The sequence below is a fragment of the Olea europaea genome, chromosome 16 (assembly GCF_002742605.1).
Source record: "Olea europaea var. sylvestris chromosome 16, O_europaea_v1, whole genome shotgun sequence".
Lineage (NCBI taxonomy): Eukaryota > Viridiplantae > Streptophyta > Magnoliopsida > Lamiales > Oleaceae > Olea > Olea europaea.
Genome location: NC_036252.1, coordinates 16,883,284 through 16,909,820, shown reverse-complemented (window position 1 = coordinate 16,909,820; position 26,537 = coordinate 16,883,284). Strand labels below are relative to the sequence as shown.

The 26,537-nt window shown below is 33.9% G+C and overlaps 2 protein-coding genes and 1 long non-coding RNA gene across 4 annotated transcripts; 2 read left to right on the top strand and 1 right to left on the bottom strand.

The window, feature by feature from the left end:
- The first annotated feature begins 1,598 nt into the window (after nucleotides 1-1,598).
- LOC111412696 lies at nucleotides 1,599-15,402 on the top strand. The gene is made up of 4 exons (XM_023043618.1): nucleotides 1,599-1,621; nucleotides 2,353-2,720; nucleotides 14,747-14,836; nucleotides 14,989-15,402. Exons 1-4 carry the CDS (start codon nucleotides 1,599-1,601, stop codon nucleotides 15,003-15,005), a joined length of 498 nt encoding a protein of 165 aa, XP_022899386.1. The 3' UTR covers nucleotides 15,006-15,402.
- Nucleotides 11,173-14,650, top strand: LOC111412309. Of its 2 annotated transcripts, XR_002706010.1 has the most exons (3): nucleotides 11,173-11,817; nucleotides 13,631-14,226; nucleotides 14,294-14,650. It is a non-coding gene; the product is annotated as an uncharacterized LOC111412309 (long non-coding RNA). The 2 variants fall into 2 exon arrangements; XR_002706009.1 differs by lacking the exon at nucleotides 11,173-11,817 and having other exon boundaries at nucleotides 11,836-14,226.
- LOC111412308 (serine carboxypeptidase II-3-like) lies at nucleotides 15,256-25,171 on the bottom strand. Its single transcript, XM_023043184.1, has 8 exons — nucleotides 24,709-25,171; nucleotides 24,367-24,474; nucleotides 24,000-24,274; nucleotides 23,649-23,900; nucleotides 23,464-23,570; nucleotides 23,303-23,389; nucleotides 22,726-22,831; nucleotides 15,256-15,647 (listed from the first exon to the last, which is right to left on the bottom strand). Exons 1-8 carry the CDS (start codon nucleotides 25,073-25,075, stop codon nucleotides 15,507-15,509), a joined length of 1,443 nt encoding a protein of 480 aa, XP_022898952.1. The 5' UTR covers nucleotides 25,076-25,171; the 3' UTR covers nucleotides 15,256-15,506.
- Between the last annotated feature and the right edge of the window lie 1,366 nt (nucleotides 25,172-26,537).

Sequence of the window (26,537 nt, the reverse complement as noted above, 5' to 3'; positions counted from 1 at the left end):
TGGAACAATTAACTCAGTTGTCGACGCAATCTACAGTAAAATTGTACAATTGGTCTTCAAACTTTGTCGAAAGTTTCGATCTTGTCCCTAATAATTATTTATATCACATTTTTATCCTTATATTTTCACAAGTTAGTAGAATAGTCACCAATAACGATTACCGTCAATTTTTGCAGACTTGAAGTTGATATCATGTGACCTGCATGTGACTTTTCAATAAGGATAAAATTATTGTTACTTAATCCTATGCCCTTGTTTGGGTTCAACTAAAATTAATTTTTGAGAAAAAAATAAAAGAGCGCGTTTGGAAGTGATTTTGAGAATTTATTTTATGACTGTTAGGAGAAAATTGGGGTCCACTTGTGAGAGAATAAGTCAAATATGACGGCTAAAATAGTGAAATAACAGTCAAAAAATCAAATTTTTTGAAAAAAAATAACTCCCAAACAAGTTCAAAATGTATTTTGAAATAATTTTTTTTAAATATGCGTTAAAAAATAAGAATTTTTTTGAGATTTACATGTAATATTATTTAATTGAAAAATATGTGCTTAAAAAGAATAACGAGAAAAATGTATTTCGAAATAAAATGGAGCCCAAATAAGACATTTTTAATTAAGAAATTGCTTGTATTTTAATAAACAACTATATATAAAGAGTAAATAGCTGGAAAAAAATAAGAATAAGAAAACGTAAAAGAACAAGGAAAAAGCCACATTCTTCAGAGTACTAATTATCCTCACCGACTTTGTAAAGAATTTTAACACAACATTTTAACCTCGGGACAACTAATAAATCCCTGATTAACAAAACATTTTGAGATTTTAAACTAATAGATTTTGTGATATATGTGGTTAAAAGTGCATTGAAGTTGTGCGTTTAATTAAACGTGTGACTAAAAATAAAATTGATCACCTTAAAATATGAAAAATAAATTGATCACCTTAAAATATGAAAAAAGATTCACAAGACAAGAAACAATTAATTATTATGAAGAAAATACTATATTTTAATATACATGTCTTTAATATATACATGGTATATCATATAAATGTCTGTAATATATACATGGTATGTTATATATAGCCTCCGTTTGGCCCTCATTTTCGAAAAATGAAAATGAGTGGAATAGTATTTTTTTGAAAAATGAGTGGTTGAAAAAGAATTAAATTTTTTTAATTTACGTGTAATATTATTTTATGGCAGATTGTGTGGTTAAAAATAGAAGAGAGAAAAATGAAATGTATGTAATGAAATTTAATGGAGGCCAAATGAGGGCATAGTGTTTCTGTATCGAGAAAAACCATCAAATCTTTGGTGCTTGTTTTGAAAAAGAGTTTGCTATGTAATTTCATTATTACTCTTTTAAATAATAAGTAGAAATCACAATTTGAACCGTTAAAATCGAAAATTGCGGTTAATCGAATCGAATGTGGCGAAAAAAATCGAATCGATGGTGCAATGGGGCGGATATGGTATTTGATTTTAATGAACCGGTGTGTGACGGTGCGGGTATTGTATTTACGCTGTCGAATCAAAATCGAACCGATTACCCACTTAAAAAAAAATCATTCTTTTAGTAAGGATGATAAGGTTTAATGAAAAGGAAGTTGACGAAGAGGTACATTTTTTTATTTAAATATTAGTTAAAGCCATTTTGAATCAGTTAGTATCATTGTATTCTCTACTTATATTTCTTATTTATTATATAGGAATTAATTTTGAGTGCTGAATGAAGATTGAATATGAGTTAAGGTTGAAACTTTTGAATTATTGAGCATGAATCAAGTAACTATAATGTACAAGAATCAAGAACGAAGGAAAAATTTAGTATTGTTATATTCATAATATTGTCCGTTAAATTTGTATTTTACAATTGGAATTTGGGATAATGTTTGCATTTTCATTTAGAATATTATGTTTTTGTTTTCATTGACTCTCTTTTCATAAATTGTTTTATATTAACTTGACGGATGAATCTATAAAAAATAATTTATTTTCGTGATTATTAATCGAATCGAATTGAGATACAAATCGAACCGAACCGAACTGATTTACGTTATTATGGTGCGGTTATGGTATGACAAAAAAATTGACGGTTCGGTAATGATTTTGGCCGAACGAAACGAACCGTTGCCATCCCTAATAATAAGTGTATTAATATTTTGAATCACCCTAAAAAGAGAAATGTAGATATTTTTCTTCCCTATTTTCTTTTCTTTTTTATTATTAAAATAAGGATATTTGAGGGTTTTTTTTTTTTTTTTGGTATAAGAAATTGATAGTTTAGCTTTTAAGGTTCAAATGAGGATGTCAATATCAAGAATGAAAGGATATATCCTTTTTCCGCAGAGTCTATAGATTGGGACCGTTTCTGCAAATAAACCTAAATAATCAACCACCGAGGTTTTCTCCGCAGAATCCATCCGTCAGTCACTACATCAGTACATTTATTAGTTTTTTCAATCTTTATCAGCAGAACTGGGGTAAAGCAGTCAACTCGTCCTTACCCACATGGATTTGCAGTTTTGCTGATCGAACAAAGAGATACACACTCCATCGAATTAGTGTTCTTGAGTTTTGGATTCTTGTTCACTGTAATTTTTGCCCTGTTCTACGGTCGGATCCCACAGCTAGAAAGCGGTATACTAGTTCGAACATACAGTATAAAGGTGGCCCTAGATGCCCTGGTCAAAATTTGATGTCGGACAGCTGTCAAGGTATACTAGTAATATCGTAGGGTTTGATTCTATGTAAGTGATGGTATTTGTGGGATGTCAATGTACCTTGGTTTTTGGTTTTTAGTTTTTTGTGACATCTGGGTTTGAATATATTTCACGAATACAGGAAGATGAAAACTAATAAATCTGTTTTTTATTGGTGTTTTAGAGTTTGGTGGTTATGCTTGAAATTTTATTTTTTTTCATTTTATTATTATTATTTTTACGATTTTAGCTTCGAAGTTTTTATGTGGTCATTGATTCCTTTGAAACTTCAAAATTTCTGATTACTATTTTAGTAAAAGTTGGAGTTTTTGAACTCCAATAATTATATTTATTTTCAGAAAATATTAGGCCTCTTACTCGGTTTGTCTGAGCAAGCAATTATTTGGTTAGTTCTGATCCTTTCTATTACTTGTCCAAAGGATGAAATTAGATGAGCTTTCAGCATCATTTTGATTAACTGTAGTATCTTTGCTCCCTACAGATTTTTATTTGCTTTTGTAATTGTATTTGCAACTGCTATATTTTCTGTTGCAATCTTCATATATTCGCATGCACCTTATTTTCTTTCGACCAATCTCCTCTTCTTTACGATTCTAACTTGATCTTCTTCTATCCTGATTTAAACTTCCATGTTGTATGTTCTTTTAGTTTTCTTCCATGTTTAGCTGCTGGTAGAGGAAGTAGATGAATTTTCTATATGGCGTGCCAAGAAATGAAGAACTCGTGCCTGTTGTGCCTCCATTCGGGAAAAAAATTATATACGGTTTAATTTGATAATAGATATAAATTAGTTGATAAATGGATAGTACTTGTGGTTCTCGAAGGAACCACTCAATTCATTGCAAACACACAAAAAATAAAGCAGCTGTTGGGTATTTCTTGATGATAAAGAACTCTAACCGAAAACAATAAATCAAAGTACTCAAATGATAAAATGAAAAACAAGACAAAACAACGAAATTTGTTCACCCAGTTCAGCCAAACACGGCCTAATCTGGGGAGCTTAGGACTTGAACACATTCCACTATGCAAATCGCCATCCAAGAGAACCAAAGTTACATCAAACCACTTAGAATACACAAGTTTCGATCATCGATCAACAGAAACCAAACACAAATCCTTCCACAACACTTAGCCCCAACTCCATAGTTTATACAAATTGAAACCAACAACCACAAAAACCAACCCACAAATTACTGTAGCAAGGTTGTTATAAAAGGTCTAGTGTAAAAATACAATTACACAGGAAGAGTTTAACCAAAGAGAAGAAAGAGATGAAAAATTTCTCTCGAAGAAAGCTCCAGAGAGAGAAACCAAAAACAAGAAAAATGAATCTGAAAAACCAACCGTCTAAGTCTCTCTCCCAAGTCAAGTCATTGATCCAATAACTAAGAATTAATCCTAGCCTTTCATTCCATTAGATTATCTCAATTATCCAAAAGAAGCACAATCTTTAGCACAAGTAATAGACCATTTGGGGGTTGCCACGTCAGGGCCTCGTCAACCCAAATGTCAGCTGAGTCAAATGTCAAAAATAGCACTTTTTTAAAGTGTTTTTATAAACACACTCTTTCATTTCTTCACCTTGGGCTCTCTGGTTGCATAATTTGCATAAGGAACATTCAGTTCATCATCATCATCTGCAAAATAAATTAACCCGTGTCAATATGAAGCATAGTTAAACAGGACTAGAACTTACCAACAGATAAAACTTTTGTTCTCATATCTGAGGGATTTTTATCAGTATGAACTTTAACCAAATTAACTTCACCTGTAGAGATTTTATCTCTAATAAAATGATACTTCACCTCGATATGTAAACCTTTCGTGATAGATAAGGTTCTTACTAAGTAATAGTGCACTTTGACTATCTGTGAAAATGGTGGGAGTATCATACAAGAAGTTCAATTCATTCAAGATTCCTTTTAACAATAAACTTTCTTTTACAGCTTCAAAATGGCAACATATTGAAAGAGTGTGTTTCTAAAAACACTTTAAAACAGTGTTATTTTTTGACATTTGACTCAACTGCCATTTGGGTTGAGGAGGCCCTTGCGTGGCAGCCCCCAAATGGTCTCTTACTTGTGTCAAAGATTGTGCTTCTTTTGGACGGTTGAGGTGATCTGATGGAATGAAAGGCTAGGATTAATTCTTAGTTATTGGATCAATGACTTGACTTGGGAGAGAGACTTAGACGGTTGGTTTTTCAGATTCATTTTTCTTGTTTTTGGTTTCTCTCTCTGGAGCCTTCTTCGAGAGAGAGATTTTTCATCTCTTTCTTCTCTTTGGTTAAATATTTCCTATGTGATTGTGTTTTTACACTAGGCCTTGTATAACAGCCTTGCTACAGTAATTTGTGGGTTGGTTTCTGTTATCTTTGTCACCAGCAAAGTCCGAATCCACATACCCTTTTAATGTTAGTTTATCAGTCATTTTCTCATACACGAAGCCCAGATTTAAAGTACCAACTATGTATCTTAACAACCATTTCAAACCTGCCCAATGTGGTTTACCGAGGTTGGACATAAATCTGCTTAGAAAACTAATTGCATAAGCCAAGTTAGGTCTTGTAGTTATCATAGAGAACATAGTGGAACCTATGACATTAGCATAAGGTATGTTCTCGATCTCTCTCCGTTCTTCCTCAGTTTTAGGAGAATGGGCACTAGAAAGATTCATGTGAGCTGCTAAAGGGACATTGGCAGACTTGGATTCCTTCATTCCAAATTGGTTACAACTTTATTTAGATAGGCTTCTTGGGAAACAGCCAATTTATTTTCAGACCTATCTCTAACCATCCCTAGAATCTTCTTAGCACTCCCCAAATCTTTCATGTCAAACTCAAATTTTAAAAGATTTTTGATTGTAGTGATTTCAGATTTGTTTGAGCCACTTAGGGGCATGTCATCCACATACAATAGTAAGTACACCTCATGTCCCCTCTTAGAATTATTATAGTATAGACAAGCATCATAATCACTTCTTTTAAACGTAAGAGTCAACACGTTTGTATCATTGTCTTGGGCTTTGTTTGAGACCATACAGGGATTTTTCCAGTTTACACACACAATTAGCTTTGCCCTTCACCTCAAAGCCTTGAGACTAATTCATATATATGTATATCCTCTTCTAATTCCCCATGTAGGAAGGCAGTCTTAACATCAAGTTGTTCTAACTCCCAATTGTACTGAACAACTAAGGCAAGAATTATTCTAATTGTTTTATATTTGATCACAGAGGAAAATATCTCAGTATAGTCAACCCTCTCTTTTTGTGTAAACCCTTTAGCCACTAATCTGGCATTATACTTAGAAGGATCACTAGGATTATTCTCTTCTTTAAGTTTGTAAATCCATTTACATTGCACTATCCTATGATTCTTAGGATTATTAACCAATTTCCATGTTTTATTTTTCATTAGGGATTGCATCTCTTCTTCCATTGCCTTTTTCACAAAACAGATTTTGGACCACTCACAGCTTCTTCAAAAGAAGCAGGTTCAGTTTGTTCAATGGTTTCACCAGACACCAAGGCAAAATGAGTTAGGTTCTGAGACTCATATCTTGGGTTAGGTCTTCTTTCCCTTCTTTTTCTATCCCTTGTAAGTTGGTAATCTTGGATTGAAGTGTTTTTAGTTGAGGGATTATTATTTTCAGTTTCATTTCCAGTCTGAGGTTCATTTAATTCAATAGGTTCAGGTTCAGGTTCTGTTGTTGTGTTAAAGGGATTTCAATTTTGCTTTCTTCAGGTTGGAGCGAATTAAATCTAGTTAACTTCACCTCAGTTTGAACACTCTTTTCATTCCCAAGTTATGCAGGTTTAATAGTTTTCTGTTTTAGGCACAGCATTTCAGATTCATTAAAAACCACATCTCTGCTATTAATAATTTTTATGCTCGGTTTACCCAAAACCCATAATCTGTACCCTTTAACACTTTCAGGATAGCTTAACATCACATATTTGGTGGCTTTTGGCTCTAATTTTCCCTCAGGCTGATGTGCATAAGCTGCACATCCATATACCCTTATGTGTGTCAGACTTGGTGGTCTTCCTGTCCAAAGTTCCTGTGGTGTTTTAAAGTGCACAGAACTTGATGGAGACCTATTAATAAAGTATGTAGGTATACTAACTGCTTCTGCCCAGAAACCTTTAGCTAAACCTGAGCTAATAAGCATACACCTGACCTTATTCATGAGAGTCCTATTCATTCTCTCTGTTACCCCATTTTGTTGGGGTGTTAACCTGACTGTTCTATGCCTCATTATTCCTTTTTGCTTATAATAGTTGTCAAATTCAAAGTTACAAAACTCAAGACCATTATCAGTCCTTAAAGTTTTTAATTTTTTGTCTAATTGGTTCTCAACTATCTTAAGCCAGTTTCTAAATTTTTGAAAAGTTTCAGATTTGTCCTTTTCTGGAATAATTATCCAGTATAGACAAAAAATACTTATTTCCCCCAAACGTAGGATGTTTTTCAGGTCCCCACAGGTCTGCATGCACATAGTCCAATGGTCTATTAGTACTATAAGAACTTATTTCAAAACTCACCCTATGAGACTTATCCAACACACAAGTCTCACGGAAATTCAAAGGTTCAATGTCGTCCTTACCAAGTAATTGTTGGTTGCTGAGGTACTTTAAACCTTTATTACCAATATTATCCATCCTATTGTGCCACAATTTAGATTTATTCTATGTAACATTTAACAGACTTGGTTAGGTGCAGACATGGTATTACCCTTAAGGTAGTACAAGCCATTTCTCTTAGGTCCTTTCATGTCAATTAATGACCCTTTAATAATTTTTAGAACCTTATTATCAGATTTAAAAACATACCCCTCATCCTTAAGAACCCCTAATGAGATTAGGTTTCTTTTAAGATTGGGTAAATATCTCATATTTCTTAATGTCCTGACAATGCCATCATGCATTTTCATGGCAATATCACTAATCCCAACAACAACAGCCTGAGAGTTGATGTCTCCCATATAAACCTTCCTAGGTTCTATATCCTTGTTGTTATAAAACCATGATTTTATGGGACTTATGTGAAAGGTACACCCTGAGTCTAATATCCCGTCTTTATTGGTTTCATCACTAGTTATAGTCATCACATGCAGGCTGTCAAGTTCAGATCCCATAGTTGCATTATTTAATTCCCCATTGTTTTGATCTTTTTGTTTTTTATCCAGTCAAAACAATCCCTTTTAAAATGACCTGTCGTATCACAGTGGTAACATTTTTTATCACTCTTGTCTCGAGATTTTGATCTCCCTTTTGATCTCCCTCTTGATTTTTTTACTTTGAAATCCATTTTTGCTCTTCTCTGGTCTTCCCCTAACAAGCATACTCTCGTCTCTAGGGTTAGACCTATACTCCTTCCTTAAATCTAGTTCTCTAGCTCTCAAGGTATCTATCACTATAGCTTGGGTCAACTTATCCCTAGAGTACTTAATAGCATTCCTAATATCTTTATGTGATTCAGGTAATGCATTCAATAAAATCATAGCAAGGTCTTCATCATCAAAATTTTTATCATTGTGTGCCAAACTCTTAACAATCTGGGTCCATTCTGAAACTAAATAGTTTTTCCAAAAGATAGATTTTATTTGGTAAAGTTTTGGTCAGAAATATATTGTCAAGAGCAGTCCATAAATCTCTAGTAGTCTTAGACTCATCAATTTGTCTAACCATGTTATCAGATAAATGCAAAATTATTGAACTATATGCAATTTCGTTCATCTCTTCAATTTCACTAGGTTTAGCTTTAAGTTCATCAGGAAATTTTTCTGGAGCATCAAGGGCTTTTGCAACCCTCTGTTGGACCAAAATGGCCATCATTTTCTGTTTCCATATAGCGTAGTCTCTCTTTCCATCGAATTGACTTAATTTGACCTGTAAACCCATTGCAGGTTGTGTAAAAGGGTGGCAACACTCATGGACATAGTGTGATCTCATGTGCAGATCAAACTATTAACAGAAAAGGTTTTTAAAAAAAATTCCAATTTAAAGCACTTATCAAAATATAGTAATTGAAGCAGATAAGTATGATTTTTGATCAAGAATTATATTAATATCAATAATGATCACAATGACAGTAATTATGTATCAAGAATTGCAAGCTGCAGTCTTAAGCAATTTCGAAACATAACGTATCATTGAGCAGACATATGTCCATGCAAGTCAGATTCATCTTCCATACAAGAAAGTAACTATGTAGTTACATATATCAATAAACATGCATCAATAGTTCAACAATTATAAAGATTTATGGAAATTTCTCCCCAAACTACTGTTTGTGAAAAACAGTAAAAAAGGGATCAATCCTGAGACCAAGAACACAATCACCAGTGGCCAAGTGGTGATAAGTCCACCGTTACTCACTGAAAAGTCACAAAATAAGATTATTAGTGAAAAAATTTTGTCAGATCCTTTAAAAAATCGACAGATCTTAAAAAAAAATTCAGATTCAAAATATTTTTTCTTCGACCTAAAGAATAACTTGTGTAAAGAAGCACATCCAGAAACCCTCTTGGCTTTGATACCAATTTTGTTGGGTATTTCTTGATGATAAAGAACTCTGACTGAAAACAATAAATCAAAGTACTCAAATGATAAAACGAAAAACAAGACAAAACAACGAAATTTGTTGACCTAGTTCAACCAAACACGGCCTAATTTGGGGGGCTCAGTAGTTGAACCCGTTCCACTATGCAAATTGCCGTCCAAGAGAACCAAAGTTACATCAAACCACTCAGAATACACAAGTTTCGATCATTGATCAACAGATCTACGAAACCAAACACAAATCCTTCCACAGTACTTAGCCCTAACTCCATAGTTTACACAAACCGAAACCAACAGCCACAAAAACCAACCCACAAATTATTAAGGCCTAGTGTAAAAATACAATTACACAAGAAAAATTTAACCAAAGAGAAGAAAGAGATGAAAAATCTCTCTCGAAGAAGGCTCCAGAGAGAGACTAGTAACAAGAAAAATGAATCTGAAAAACCAACCGTCGAGCAGCCATTTTCATTTGGAAGTTTCCGTTACACTGTCCAGTGGAAAATAATCCATTTTAATACGTGGTATGTGGTTGATAATGAAGTTTGACCAAATCATTGCCAGGAACATAGAATATCTCCAGGATTCATTTGGAGAAATATGGAAGTAAATAATGATATAGGCTGTAAATGAGAGATTGAATTAAGTGGCAAACAGATTCTTTAGTAATTTTGGGTAACCATAATAACATGTCAACATCTAATATGAAGTACATCAGGATTTTCTTGAGCATAGAAAGATTGAAAGAGAAAAAGTTGCATCGAGATACACCTTTCTGGATCGTTATTTCAGAAAGGTCACTTTACTGATGCTAGAATAAAAGGTGCAAAATTGATATCACTCCATGTCAGAGTGGGAAGTGGATGTACTAATACTTTGCACCAAATATTCAACATATTGAATTAATGCCGCCGGTAAAGGGTTAGTGGCATTAATTTGATGTCTGGGCTTTTTATTACAGCTTTTAGGTCATTTTTTATTGGTTAAGGCAAATCTTTGAGGATCCCATTTAGATTGATGGATTTGAAATCAATTTCCCAAATCCGGTAATGGTGTTTGATAACTCACACTTTCTAAGGTTATAAGTTCACCATAAAACCTAACCAATTTGAGGCTCACTTTATGTTGATTTCAAATCCATTGACTCTCCATCGTCATTGTTCAGCATAGTGCAGAGGTGGTTTGTGAGAGTTTAAAGCAACAGTGGTGTTGCAACGACAATATCATGGAGGTGTTGGGTTGAGAGACGGTGGGTGATGGTAGTGGTGGCAGGTTGTGGTGTTCCTTGACAGAGGTGGCTTTGTGCGGTTTTGGCGGGACAGAAGGTGACCAAGGCAGGTGATGGTGAAGGCTAATGGCATTGACAATTCCAGCCTGAGCTTTACTTAATAGGTGAGGAAATTTATTGAAACCCTCCTGACATTCTTGTTTGAAAACTAAACTTCATTGCAATTCTCAGGAGTACTTATGTAATTAACCATGACTGGAGCCTAGAAATCAAAATTCAAGTGCTTGCTGCTTGGGGCCTGATGCATTTTTTTGAATTCGTTGTGAATTTTTGTGGTTTGATTCAGTTGTGTGAAGGCTGAAAATAGGAATTTTCTTATGACGGATTGAGCATGCAGTGCGGTTTTGTAAATTATAATCATGCAACATAAATTTGATGCATTGCTCTATATATGTCTCTGTGATGTATAATTGCTCTCTCTCTATGTAAGTTTGCTGCAAACTTTTTTCCTTTTAGCTTCTATAGGCAGAGAGGAAACTGTGTATGGCATAGTTTTTTGTTGTTTTGAAGTTTCGCACATTTAATTTATTGGATATAAGTTAAAGTATTGCATTTGAAGAAGCACGAACAAGTGCTAAATTGCACTGCAAATTGCCGTCCAAGAGAACCAAAGTTACATCAAACCACTCAGAATACACAAGTTTCGATCATTGATCAACAGATCTACGAAACCAAACACAAATCCTTCCACAGTACTTAGCCCTAACTCCATAGTTTACACAAACCGAAACCAACAGCCACAAAAACCAACCCACAAATTATTAAGGCCGAGTGTAAAAATACAATTACACAAGAAAAATTTAACCAAAGAGAAGAAAGAGATGAAAAATCTCTCTCGAAGAAGGCTCCAGAGAGAGACTAGTAACAAGAAAAATGAATCTGAAAAACCAACCGTCGAGTAGCCATTTTCATTTGGAAGTTTCCGTTACACTGTCCAGTGGAAAATAATCCATTTTAATACGTGGTATGTGGTTGATAATGAAGTTTGACCAAATCATTGCCAGGAACATAGAATATCTCCAGGATTCATTTGGAGAAATATGGAAGTAAATAATGATATAGGCTGTAAATGAGAGATTGAATTAAGTGGCAAACAGATTCTTTAGTAATTTTGGGTAACCATAATAACATGTCAACATCTAATATGAAGTACATCAGGATTTTCTTGAGCATAGAAAGATTGAATGAGAAAAAGTTGCATCGAGATACACCTTTCTGGATCGTTATTTCAGAAAGGTCACTTTACTTCTGGGTCCATTCTGAAACTAAATAGTTTTTCCAAAAGATAGATTTTATTTGGTAAAGTTTTGGTCAGAAATATATTGTCAAGAGCAGTCCATAAATCTCTAGTAGTCTTAGACTCATCAATTTGTCTAACCATGTTATCAGATAAATGCAAAATTATTGAACTATATGCAATTTCGTTCATCTCTTCAATTTCACTAGGTTTAGCTTTAAGTTCATCAGGAAATTTTTCTGGAGCATCAAGGGCTTTTGCAACCCTCTGTTGGACCAAAATGGCCATCATTTTCTGTTTCCATATAGCGTAGTCTCTCTTTCCATCGAATTGACTTAATTTGACCTGTAAACCCATTGCAGGTTGTGTAAAAGGGTGGCAACACTCATGGACATAGTGTGATCTCATGTGCAGATCAAACTATTAACAGAAAAGGTTTTTAAAAAAATTCCAATTTAAAGCACTTATCAAAATATAGTAATTGAAGCAGATAAGTATGATTTTTGATCAAGAATTATATTAATATCAATAATGATCACAATGACAGTAATTATGTATCAAGAATTGCAAGCTGCAGTCTTAAGCAATTTCGAAACATAACGTATCATTGAGCAGACATATGTCCATGCAAGTCAGATTCATCTTCCATACAAGAAAGTAACTATGTAGTTACATATATCAATAAACATGCATCAATAGTTCAACAATTATAAAGATTTATGGAAATTTCTCCCCAAACTACTGTTTGTGAAAAACAGTAAAAAAGGGATCAATCCTGAGACCAAGAACACAATCACCAGTGGCCAAGTGGTGATAAGTCCACCGTTACTCACTGAAAAGTCACAAAATAAGATTATTAGTGAAAAAATTTTGTCAGATCCTTTAAAAAATCGACAGATCTTAAAAAAAAATTCAGATTCAAAATATTTTTTCTTCGACCTAAAGAATAACTTGTGTAAAGAAGCACATCCAGAAACCCTCTTGGCTTTGATACCAATTTTGTTGGGTATTTCTTGATGATAAAGAACTCTGACTGAAAACAATAAATCAAAGTACTCAAATGATAAAACGAAAAACAAGACAAAACAACGAAATTTGTTGACCTAGTTCAACCAAACACGGCCTAATTTGGGGGGCTCAGTAGTTGAACCCGTTCCACTATGCAAATTGCCGTCCAAGAGAACCAAAGTTACATCAAACCACTCAGAATACACAAGTTTCGATCATTGATCAACAGATCTACGAAACCAAACACAAATCCTTCCACAGTACTTAGCCCTAACTCCATAGTTTACACAAACCGAAACCAACAGCCACAAAAACCAACCCACAAATTATTAAGGCCTAGTGTAAAAATACAATTACACAAGAAAAATTTAACCAAAGAGAAGAAAGAGATGAAAAATCTCTCTCGAAGAAGGCTCCAGAGAGAGACTAGTAACAAGAAAAATGAATCTGAAAAACCAACCGTCGAGCAGCCATTTTCATTTGGAAGTTTCCGTTACACTGTCCAGTGGAAAATAATCCATTTTAATACGTGGTATGTGGTTGATAATGAAGTTTGACCAAATCATTGCCAGGAACATAGAATATCTCCAGGATTCATTTGGAGAAATATGGAAGTAAATAATGATATAGGCTGTAAATGAGAGATTGAATTAAGTGGCAAACAGATTCTTTAGTAATTTTGGGTAACCATAATAACATGTCAACATCTAATATGAAGTACATCAGGATTTTCTTGAGCATAGAAAGATTGAAAGAGAAAAAGTTGCATCGAGATACACCTTTCTGGATCGTTATTTCAGAAAGGTCACTTTACTGATGCTAGAATAAAAGGTGCAAAATTGATATCACTCCATGTCAGAGTGGGAAGTGGATGTACTAATACTTTGCACCAAATATTCAACATATTGAATTAATGCCGCCGGTAAAGGGTTAGTGGCATTAATTTGATGTCTGGGCTTTTTATTACAGCTTTTAGGTCATTTTTTATTGGTTAAGGCAAATCTTTGAGGATCCCATTTAGATTGATGGATTTGAAATCAATTTCCCAAATCCGGTAATGGTGTTTGATAACTCACACTTTCTAAGGTTATAAGTTCACCATAAAACCTAACCAATTTGAGGCTCACTTTATGTTGATTTCAAATCCATTGACTCTCCATCGTCATTGTTCAGCATAGTGCAGAGGTGGTTTGTGAGAGTTTAAAGCAACAGTGGTGTTGCAACGACAATATCATGGAGGTGTTGGGTTGAGAGACGGTGGGTGATGGTAGTGGTGGCAGGTTGTGGTGTTCCTTGACAGAGGTGGCTTTGTGCGGTTTTGGCGGGACAGAAGGTGACCAAGGCAGGTGATGGTGAAGGCTAATGGCATTGACAATTCCAGCCTGAGCTTTACTTAATAGGTGAGGAAATTTATTGAAACCCTCCTGACATTCTTGTTTGAAAACTAAACTTCATTGCAATTCTCAGGAGTACTTATGTAATTAACCATGACTGGAGCCTAGAAATCAAAATTCAAGTGCTTGCTGCTTGGGGCCTGATGCATTTTTTTGAATTCGTTGTGAATTTTTGTGGTTTGATTCAGTTGTGTGAAGGCTGAAAATAGGAATTTTCTTATGACGGATTGAGCATGCAGTGCGGTTTTGTAAATTATAATCATGCAACATAAATTTGATGCATTGCTCTATATATGTCTCTGTGATGTATAATTGCTCTCTCTCTATGTAAGTTTGCTGCAAACTTTTTTCCTTTTAGCTTCTATAGGCAGAGAGGAAACTGTGTATGGCATAGTTTTTTGTTGTTTTGAAGTTTCGCACATTTAATTTATTGGATATAAGTTAAAGTATTGCATTTGAAGAAGCACGAACAAGTGCTAAATTGCACGGCGTAGCAACAATTCACTAGTAATTCATGATTTTCCAGGCAAAATATGCATATTATCACGTGAATCAGTAATAGTGGCCATGTTAAGTGGAGATCACAACGCACTGGTAGGCGTAATAACTGCAGCAGGTTAGTTTTAGACTTTTAGTGCTAAACAGGGACAGTTTGTTTGAAATGAAATCCTTAGTTGAGTGACTAAAATGGAACTTAGTTGTAAGTTGGGTGACCTACAGTGTTTAAAACACTACTGAAGGTTGAGAAGTGTTTGCTGTCGTTTGCAGTGTGCACATGTACTTAGGTGACTCCATTTTTGACGATGCTCTCAAGCTTTGCATCGAGAATAAGAGGATCAACAGTGGCTGCAAGACCTGTATCTGATTCCGCTACATTATCTGCTTCAAAAGCGAACCAACAATGTCCTGGTCCGAGCAGAAGATTCATTTTTTTCCTTAATGTAATTCAGTTCTTAGTCTTTAGGTTTAGCCTTTATTGTAAAGCAATTCTGGATTTGAGTTGCCTGTGAAAGACAAAAAGACAACCTTAAAACAGACAGAACTTTTTCCTGCATTAGACATTTACTGTAGATGAAACAATAGTAGTTTAACCATTGTAAATGGAAGCAAACTTGCTGTCTGAATGAGTTATTACACAGAAATGCGATAAGAAGCTAAGGGCATGATTGCCAACTGGTTTAACCTGGTTGTTTTGTCGTTATACAAAATATTTGTACCTTGGCCTACGAAGGAATTAAGAATGATAAACATGAACGAACTTGTTTGGTGTGGTTAAATTCAGATCCCTAGAAGGGAAGATGAGTCCCTTGAAGGAAGGAAGAAATCATGGTAAGAGCGCGCTGAGGCTGATAGCTTGGAACAGTATGTCCGGCTCCTCTCACTGTTACAAATGTTAACCCATTGTATTCCACCACATAGCCTCCGACCTGCCATTGCAATTCATCCACATTAACGATCAAAAGCAAACAATCTGTGAAATTCCAGTTATCACAGAGCATTCAAGGCTGCAAGAACTTAAAATTCCATGTTGTGTGTAATATTGATCATCTCCTTAATGTTATTTATATGAGATGATATTAGAGACAATTCGGTTTGGAAAATCTCTCTGATCTCTTCGATTTATAGTTTTGAGTATTACGTACACCACTGATCAATTTTTGAGCCATATATTATCTTAAAAATGAGGTTGATATGCATAAAATGCTCTTATGAAAAAAAGATGAAATTTTCTCAATAAATTATAAGAATATAAATTGACATATTATATATAGAATTTATTCGACAAAGTTTGAAATTTAATCGTACAAATTTACTTATTTTTTATGATTATTTATAATAAATTTTGAAGGTATGTAATATTTTAGTGAATTAGCGTATACTATCTTTCGGTTAGATTTTAGTCTAGAGATGGCAACGGGTAGGAATAGGGGTTTGGGTTGGAGAGCCCATTACCATTCCTGTCCTATCCGAGACGTTTGGGAGTTGGGATGGGACGGGACGGGACGGGACGGGAATTAAAAAATCTTGATTTACCTTCCGTTTAATTAATTAATTGATTTTCTATTTTTAAAATACATTTTTAATTGAATATACATAATGTTGGAAAATAAGGGGTTGGAGAAGAAACAACAATAAAATGATAGAAACAAAATGAATAGAAATCACGAAATACGTCAAGAACGAAATTGAGATTTGAACACGGGATCTTTATCCTCAAATTATATTTGGCCCCTCTCAAGATTGAATGAGATGCTTAAGGGTTTTGGCAAACGGTTTGTAGGATTATATCAAGTCTTGTAAAGGATTTAACACAAAAGCACAAATACAATCCTCCAAAACTTTAAGAACACAAAGGAAGATCTTGATTATGAATGTAAATTAATAGTTTGATTCAATATGGAATGATAAATGGATCTCAAAGTGTTTTTAATGATTCTAATTATGTTTGTATTGATCATTCATCACTTATTTATAGGTCGCAATTAATACATCGCGAAATGGTACCAAAACAAGATGAGAAGTGGCAACTTTTAATCCAAAACGGTTCCCAAGTTTCAAATTGAAAAATCAGCCAACGGCTATTTTTTAACACTATGCGTACGCATAGTATAAACTGTGCGTACGCATAGTAGAAGCAAAATTTAATTCTGATTTTGTCAAAATACATCTCGCGTACGCACAAAAATAAGCCTGTGCGTACACATGGGCAAAAAAAAAAAAAATCAAATATTGCATTTTTCAATTTCTTTTGATTCTACCAATTCCACAATTGAGCCAAACAATTAATCCATTATCATTCCATTGATTTTGAACAGATATTCAACAATCTCCCACTTGTTCAAAATCAATACGATCACATATTCAAAAAGACGACACGTATGTATAAGGATTAGATATCTTTCGTTTTGAATCTAACCATAGTGTAATTCAAATAAAGTAAAGTCGGAATTAGAGGTAGCATGGAAGTTTTGAACCAATTATTCCTTGTGACAATATCGGTAAGAACACATACATAAGTATCACGTGTTCTCAAATTCCTCAAATCGTTTAGCGCTTTTATGGTCTTGCACCCATCCTATTCAAGAAACTTTTAAGAGAGGAACTCCAACTCTCTATTGAGGCGGCACCACTTCTAAGTTAGTCTATGTGAAGTTCTTCTAATACCTTCGTTACTTTTAAAGGTACTTGTGTTTTAGCACTGAATTTCATTCAGAGCTTTAAGCTCAACCCTCACATCAGTAACAACCAACATTATTTTTATTAGGATAGGGTTATTGCGAATTTGAATAATGTTGCAACCATTCACATATTGAATGACTTTTTGTTAATCTTTGAACTCGTGGATTACCTTTTGAGTAATGACAGGTAGGGTTGTCGTCGTTGGTAGACCTTTTTAATTAAAGAGTTTCGACCCCATCATACTCGAAGTAGACGTCACTAAATCTCTATTTAGTGCTTTAGTTAAAGGATCCGCTAAATTCTCGATTGACCTTAAATAATTTAGAGAAATTATTCCATATTTGATTAATTTCCTTATGTTAGTCATGTCTTGGACTCATATGTCTAGACTTTCCATTGTATACCTCATTATATGCCTTTGCTAACGTGGCTTGACTATCACATATGATAGGTATTAAAGAAATATTCTTCGATCCCAAAGGTATCTCATATAAGAGATCCTTAAGCTACTCAGCCTTTTTTCCAGTATCCGATAAAGCTACAAATTCAGATTTCATGGTCGAGTGTGTTATACATGTTTGTTTCTTTGATTTCCAAGAAACAACACCTCCTCTAAGAGTGAATACCTAACCCGAAGTGGATTTACTTTCACCCGTGCTAGATATCCAACTTGTATCGGTAAATCCTTCCAATATCGTCAAGAATTTATTATATTGTAGGCCCAAGCTCTTGGTTTTCTTTAAGTATCCAAGAACTCTCACTATAGCCTTCCAATGATCATTACTCGGATTGCTAGTAAACCTACTAAGTTTACTTATTGCATAAGCTATATCTGCTCTTGTGCATTGAACAACATACATAAGACTCCCATATAGCACTTGCATATTCCAATTGAGCAATCGTCCTTCCATCATTCTTTATTATTTTTGAACATGGATCAATCAGGGTACTACATTCCTTTATGTTCAAATGTCTGAACTTATTTATCACATTCTCAATATAATGTGATTGACTTAGATAGTAACCCCCACTAGTATTTGTGACTTTGGTACCTAAAATGGTATCCACTTATCCAATATCTTTCATCCTAAATGTGGAAGAAAGAAACCTCTTTGTTTCTTCTATTCCGTCCATGTGATTACTCATAATCAGCATGTTATCAACATACAAGCATATAAATGTCACATAATCATCACAAACTTTAGAATATAAACATTTATCAACGCTATTATGTTTAAACCCGAATGATATTATTACTAAGTCAAACTTCTCATGTCATTTCTTTGGTGCTTGCTTCAGACCATATAAAGAATTCACCAATTTGCACACTTTATGTTCATTTCTAGGTAGGGCAAACCCTTCGAATTGTTCCATATAGACCTTCTCATCGAGATCTCCATTTAAGAATACTGTCTTGACATCCATTTGATGAACATGCAAGTTATATATTGAAGCCAAAGCGAATAATATCATAATCGATGTTATTCTAGCTATCGATGCATAATTGTCAAAATAGTCGATTCCTTCCTTTTGTCGATATCCTTTAGCTACTAATCTAGCCTTGAAGGTATTTAAGGATCTATCAACATTGTATTTTCTCCTAAATACCAATTTGCATCCAATAGGCTTGGATCCCGGTCGTAAATCAACAAGTTTCCAAGTATTATTGGACATTATCGAATCCATTTCGTCCTTAATTGCATCTTTCCAAAAAATGTTATCACAAGAAGCCATAGCTTCTTTACAAGTCTTAGGGTTGGTCTCTACTTGTAGAACAAAAAGAATTGTTCTCACAACATTCAACTCATTTCTCTCTACTAAGTAAAAGGAGATAAGTTGAGAATCGATTTCATCCAATCCCAAAGACTTTTCAACTCGAGTTCTCTTGCTTCTTCATGGTTCACTAGATTCATCAACATCCTTAGAAGACATTTCATCATGTGTTCCACTTGAGCCAGGGATATTTTCAAGATTTTCCCTCAATTCATTATCCGAAGATAACGAATCCTCAAAGAACTCCACATCGTTGGATTCGATAATCACATTGGATTCCAAATTTAGTAATCTATAATATTTGCTATTATTTACATATCCAAAAAAGACACATTTAATGCCTCTTGGACCCAATTTGGTCCTATTAAGATTCGTCTTCTTGCAATAGGCAAGACACCCTTTGAAGTATCCAATGTTTGATTTTCTTCCTTTCCACAATTCATAAAGAGAAACCTTAGTATATTTTGAAGGAATTATATTAAGTATTCTACATGCACTTAATAAAACTTCACCCCACAAGTTAAATGACAACTTAGCATGAATAAGCATGACATTTATCATTTCTACAAATGTTCTATTTTTTCTTTCAGCCAAGCCGTTTTGTTCGGATGTCATAGGTGCGGAACATTGATGAATAATTCCATGTTGTTCACAAAACAAATTAATATCATTGGAAAAGTATTCACCATCTCTATCACTCCTTAAAATTTTAATTTTCTTTCCTAGATAATTTTCAACCTCTTTCTTGTATGTCTTAAACATGTCAAAGGCTTCACTTTTATGTTTTATCAAATAAATATAAGTATATCTAGAAAAGTCATCTATAAAAGTTATGAAATATTTACTTCTACCTCTAGTTAACATATCATTAAGTTCACATATATCAGTATGAATTAATTCTAAAATACTAGATGTTCTCTTAACACTTTGATATGATTTTTTAATCATTTTAGATTCTACACATATTTTGCATTTATGTTCATCATTTTCATCATATGAGATCAAGTTATATTTTTTCATGCATTTTATTGTATTTCTACCAACATGACCTAATCTAGCATGTCATAATGAAAATAAATTCACAATATAAGCAAAATTACTTTTATTCATTTCATTGTCAACGGTACATAATATGACCATTCCTTCACACGAATAGCCTTTTCCAACAAATTTCTCATTAAGGGATGGTACAAGTTTGTCGGACTCATAAACACATTTGATGCCCGATTTTTCCAAGAGATTGCCACTAATTAGGTTCTTATTCATAGCCGGAATCTGTAGTACATTAGTTAGAGTAACAATTTTCCTAGAAGTGAATATAATGTCTACACTTCCTTTTCCAAACACCTTAGACCGCATCTCATTTCCCATTTGAATCTCTTGTTCTCCATCCACTTCTTGATAAATTTTGAACAAAAAATTATCATATGATACATGTACCGGAGCACAAGTATCATACCACCACCCGGGAATATTTTATTTGATTGCATTTACTTCACTTATGGTGGCCACAATTTTGTCATCTTGGATGAAATTCACTTTGGCCTCGAAGTTGTTTTGTTTTTGGTGCCTACAATCCTTGGCATAGTAACCAGATTTTCCACACACAAAACAACCTCATTTTGTCTTCTTCTTGGACTTGTTAAAGTACCTAGAAGGCTTCATTTTGTTGAATTTTGCCGGCGGTTCTATTTTTTCCACAGCATTTGCTTTAGAAGAGCCCTCATGAGAATTTTCAGTTTTATCACGTATTCTCGACTCTTCTTCGATTCGAAGATGCTTTTGCAATTGTTCCAAAGAATAATTTTCGGAACTATGCATGATCTTCTTCCGGTATCCTTTCCAAGTTCCGGAAAGTTTGGCAATTATAGCCCCCACTTGAAGGTCTCCGATATATCAATTTTTACCGCCTTTAATTTGTTGACAATCACTTGCAACTCATGCACTTGGGGAAGAAGAGGGGTATTTTCGAAGAATTTAAAATCAAAATACTTAGAAATCAAAAATTTCTTTATACCTTATTCTTCCGCCTTGTACTTACTTTCTAATACTTCCCAGATTTCTTTCGCTGAAGTTGAATTGGTGTATAGATCATACAAACGATCCGACAATGCATTCAAGATGTGGCCACGACAAATCAATTCATCTTCTTGGCGTTTTTGTCTCTCGAACTTGATTGGTTCAAATTCTACATTCGTTGGTTCCGGCAAAGGCGCTAAATCTGGATCAAGAATATAAATAATCTTCAACGCCATTAGGAGGAATTTCAACTTGTCTTGTCACCGTGTGAAGTTACTCCCGTCAAAACGATCCAATCTAACCAGATCTTGATTCATGAATTTGATGGTTGCCATAGTTGTATCATTCTCCATCGCAGAATATAGTTTGATATTGTTGGAAAATAAGGGGTTGGAGAAGAAACAACAACAAAATTATAAAGACAAAATGAATAGAAATCACGAAATACGTCAAGAACGAATTTGAGGCTTGAACACGGGATCGTTGTCCTCAAATTATATTTGCCTCCTCTCGAGATTGAATGAGAAGTTTAAGGGTTTTGGTAAACGGTTTGTAGGATTATATCAAGCATAGTAAAGGATTTAATACCAAAGCACAAATGCAATCCTCCAAAACTTTAAGAATATAAAGGAAGATCTTGAATATGAATGTAGGTCAATAGTTTGATTCAATATGGAATGATAAATGGATCTCAAGATGTTTTTAATGATTCTAATTATGTTTGTATTGATCATTCATCACCTATTTATAGATCTCAATCAATGCATCTCGAAATGATGTCAAAACAAGATGAAAAGTGGCAACTTTTAATTCAAAACGGCTCCCAAGTTTCAAATTGAAAAATCAGCCAACGACTATTTTTTAAAGTTATGCGTACATATAGTAAAAGCAAAATTTAATTCTAATTTTATCAAAACACATCTCGCGTACGCACAAAAATAAGCCTGTGCGTACGCATAAGCAAAAAAAAAAAAATCTAATATTGCATTTTTCAATTTTTTTTATTCTATCAATTCCACAATTGAGCCCAACAACTAGTCGATTATCATTCCATTGATTTTGAACAAATATTCAACACATAAAAAATATAATACAATGTAATAAACCAAAATATTTGATGGGTACCATCTCAAATAAAAAAATTAAATCGTACATTACCAAATTCTTTAATAAATATTAGGTTTAGATATCCACTTCCATGCATATTTAGAATTATATATGCACAAAGTCCATGAGCATCAATTATTTCTAAAAAGAAAAACAAATAAAATTACTATTAACTGCAAAAAATTATGGCTCACAAATATTTTAGGTATATCAACATCATTTTAGATGATATATTACTCCAAAAGTGGTCACACGATGAATGTTAATGTGGTTTTGGAAATTTTAAACCTGATGGAGATGTCTCCCATAAAACTAAGGAGTATCCCTAATATTGTCTCCATATCTCATCTAAATTCATGGTGGTTTATGTAGGCTTTCAACGGTTAACAAATCTTACGACATACGTTAGATTAATCTATAACTCACCTCATTGTCAAGGTACCATGCACGCCAGATATTCTTCGTTTGAAGCTTTAGTCTGTTTATTGCATATCTGGTAGCTGTCACCGGAACATTTGCATCCAAGTCACCACTGCAAAAACGTACAAAAGAAATGCCTTAACCATTCTAAATTCATAATCTCTGTGCGGCCAAGATGAACTATGTAGATAGACTTAAAGATTGACAAAATGAATAGAATAAGTAGGTGGCAAGATGACTCAGAAGTTAGCCATTTCCATCTTGTTATGCTGTGCTTATTCAAGGATTTACGACCAGACTGTTGACGAATAAATAAGGTTTTAAATGAGATGGTTCAATATGATATCTGTCGTGTGTTTATGTCTTCTTGTTGATTATATATAAAAATTTTGCCTCGTTTGAGCCCACACGAGAGAGATTTTCAAATATGGTGGTTTGATTTGATGAATAACGATTATATTTTTCATTTTAATAAGTAAACAATGGGAAACAAACAGGGGCAAAATTTAATTCGGCAAATATATGAGTTGTCCCACTAACAACTAAGCTTTAATATCATCCATGGTTCAACATAAACACTTACCTGTATAGCCAAATCTTCAAGTCACTAGCCATAAGATTCTCAATGATTGGCAAAACAGTTCTCGGCATGTCTGTAAAGTTATAAGTTCTGCACATACAGATCAAAATTAACTTTCTTGATTCTTATTTTTTCAAGACATCTATTTCTTTTTCTATATTTACCTGCAAAAAGTCCAATTTGTAGGTTTTACATGAAGAGCCCTTTGAACCTCTGCGATATTCAAGTAATATTGCACGTATGTATCCATGCAGGGATCAAAGAAGTTAACCTGATCAAATCAATCGAAGAGTAACATAATGAAGGAAAAAAAGTTGGGCAAAGTGAGTAGTAGATAGAAAGGGCTTACTGAACCACTCGATTCGTTTTTAAGTGCAGGATTCTGGCATTGTGGAGCATAAATGTTGGATGTATCAATAACTCCCACCTCATTATAAGCTTTATGTATAAAATTATTGCATTTGTCTGATTCAGTGCCATTCTCAAAATTACAGAATGTAAAGATGCCTTTATGAGTCTCGTCTGAGTTCATGGCATGTGACCAAAAATAATCGTAGTATCCTGGTGAGATTGTCCAGTCATCAATATATGCATTTCCTATCTGAAATATTTCATACAATAAAATCTGTTAAAAGTTAGAAGATAAATAAATAAATAAATAAAATAAAATGTAAAGGAAACTGGTGCTTATTGAACGTACAGAAATGCCTTTTAGATTAATAACAGTTTGATTTGGGTTCTTGTTGTTAAGCAATATTGTGTATGCTAGCTGTGGAGCATAATGACCAGCATAACTCTCCCCAGTAACGTAGAAATTCCGGGTTTTGTATTGTGGAAACCTCTCAAGCCAGTTGATAAGAAAAGTATAGGTATCATTAGCAGTGCTAGTATCACCGGCGTTGTAATAATCAGACGTTGTGTTTGAATAAGAGAAACCAACCCCCGCAGGTGATTCCAAGAAAATCACATTTGCCACTGGAGAAAATTCATTGGAAGCCATAAGCAAATTCATTGCCAAAAAAGAACATGAAATTCGGATTCTGTTACAGCTTAATAGTTGATCTCACCTTTATTCCATGCATAATTATTTCGAAAGAGAGTTCTTCCATTGCTATTGACTCTAAAAGGGCCCAATTCCTCCATAGCTCCATATCCAAAGGATGAACATCCTGGACCTGGTAATCAGAATATAATCTAAATCCTGTTAAGTCAATTCGAAAATTTCCATTTAAACTTGAATGGAATCTATCAATATACTAACTCCATGAATAGTTGAAAGTGAAAAGTGATACATATTTGGTCTCGAGGACTATGCATGGTACGACAAAATATTTTCATTTTTTAAAATTCTTTAGTCCTGTCGAGTGCTAGATTCTATCTCATCATTATGCAAGAGAAAGATTTTGTACCTCCATTTAACCATAAAACCAGAGGATTGGTTGAAGAATTTTCCGGGGACTCAACAAAATAATAAAACAGTGCTCTTCCAGCTTGTGGATCAACTGTAACATACCCTGCATACTGATCAAAATCCACACCATCAGGCTGTCCCGGCAACTTTTCAATCTTGTCTGCTTGCATTAACCCATCTTGAGGTGCAGCATACACACGAGATGACTCTCTTATTTCGTGCAAATTTTCCCAATAATCTGAGACAGGAAAATTCTGTGATATTCTGGACTTGAACAACCTGTGAAGGTAAATTTCCTGGTTTGCATTACTAAATTTACAAAAGATCAAAAGGCACAGCATAACAAGATTTGCCAATTTCTCCATATTGTTATCAATGACACAAACGCGTAATTTGTGAAAGTTAATAAAAGAAAACAGTAAAACAGAGTACGCTTTTGTATCAAGTTTAAAATTGAAATACAAGAACAAAGTTGTGGGAATAAAGAAGTTCAGAAAAGTGTAATGGTGGATGACAACCTTTCCTTTTTCCCTTTTCCTTTCTTCCAAATTCTGTGATTATTCTTCAAGATCAGTTTATCAATTTTTTTCTCATGAGTGGAGTAGGATTTAAAATCAAGTGGGTTGTCCATGTGGCCCACAAAGCATAATCCATTTATGGCAAAGTTCAGGACGAAAGATTCCAATTTGAAGAGTTTGATTTGCATGATATCAGAGATGAGTTCAAAATACATATAGTCAAAACCCAACCCCTCCCAACCGCCTTTAACTTTATATCTTTTATGTTTCAAATCAACCATTATTTTCTTTTTTCGTTTCAGTTTCGGCACTTTGTCGAAAATTTGTCTCTAAATTAATGAAAATGCTAATGCTATTTGTTGAACCAGTTGTGCTTTTAAAATGCACTAAGCATTGTCTTTATTGTCCAAAAAAATAAAAACGTGTATTGTTGGACTAATTGCGCTTATAATAAGCAAAAAGGCGACTCAACACCAATTATCTTCTCACTTGTGATTTGGATGGTTCTGTGATCGGAAGTTGATTTTATCGTAAAAATTCCATAGAGTCCAGATATGGCAACAACAGTTAATTGAAAGGCGACTCAACATCGATTATCTTCTGTGGCAGATGACAGATTAACTCATTATGAGTTGGTTGCTTGGATATATTTCTGAATCTATGTTTGAAACATGTCATCATATCAAGGGATGCCTTTCCTTCTAGCACATAAAGGGACATCATGTGGCAGTATTCTGCTTCGTTAGACCACCTTAAGTATTTTCTTGAGTCAATTCGGGATTAAAAATAATTGAAGAGAGCTTTAAAACAGAAGATTTGAATGTATTAAAAATAGTTTGTTCATTGATTAAAGAAACCTGTAAATTACAATTGTTGGTGCACTGAGTGAACTCAGATATTGACACTATAATTTGACAAACCAACTATCCGCTTAAGAAAACCAGGAACGGACGTTTAAAAGCTGAGGATACTTCTATTGTCAAATTGAGCTAAATCTCATTTTTATTGTTGTGCCGTATATTTTTTTACGAGATTTAATTATACAACTATGCTAACAGTTTTCTCATGGTTCTATCACCCCTTGTGGGTCATAATAAATTAGAAGAAAGATATATAATTTTCTTTCTTATTTTACCTTTTAGCAATATCTCTTTTGCTTCTTTTTACAAAGATATTCATATTATTTTTGCCTACGTAACAAAGATGTTCCTGTTCTATTTTTCTATATTTTCATGTTGTTTGATTGAATATATGGTTTCTGTGACGCTATTAAACAGCTGTCTATAGGGTTAACATATCAGTTTCACTT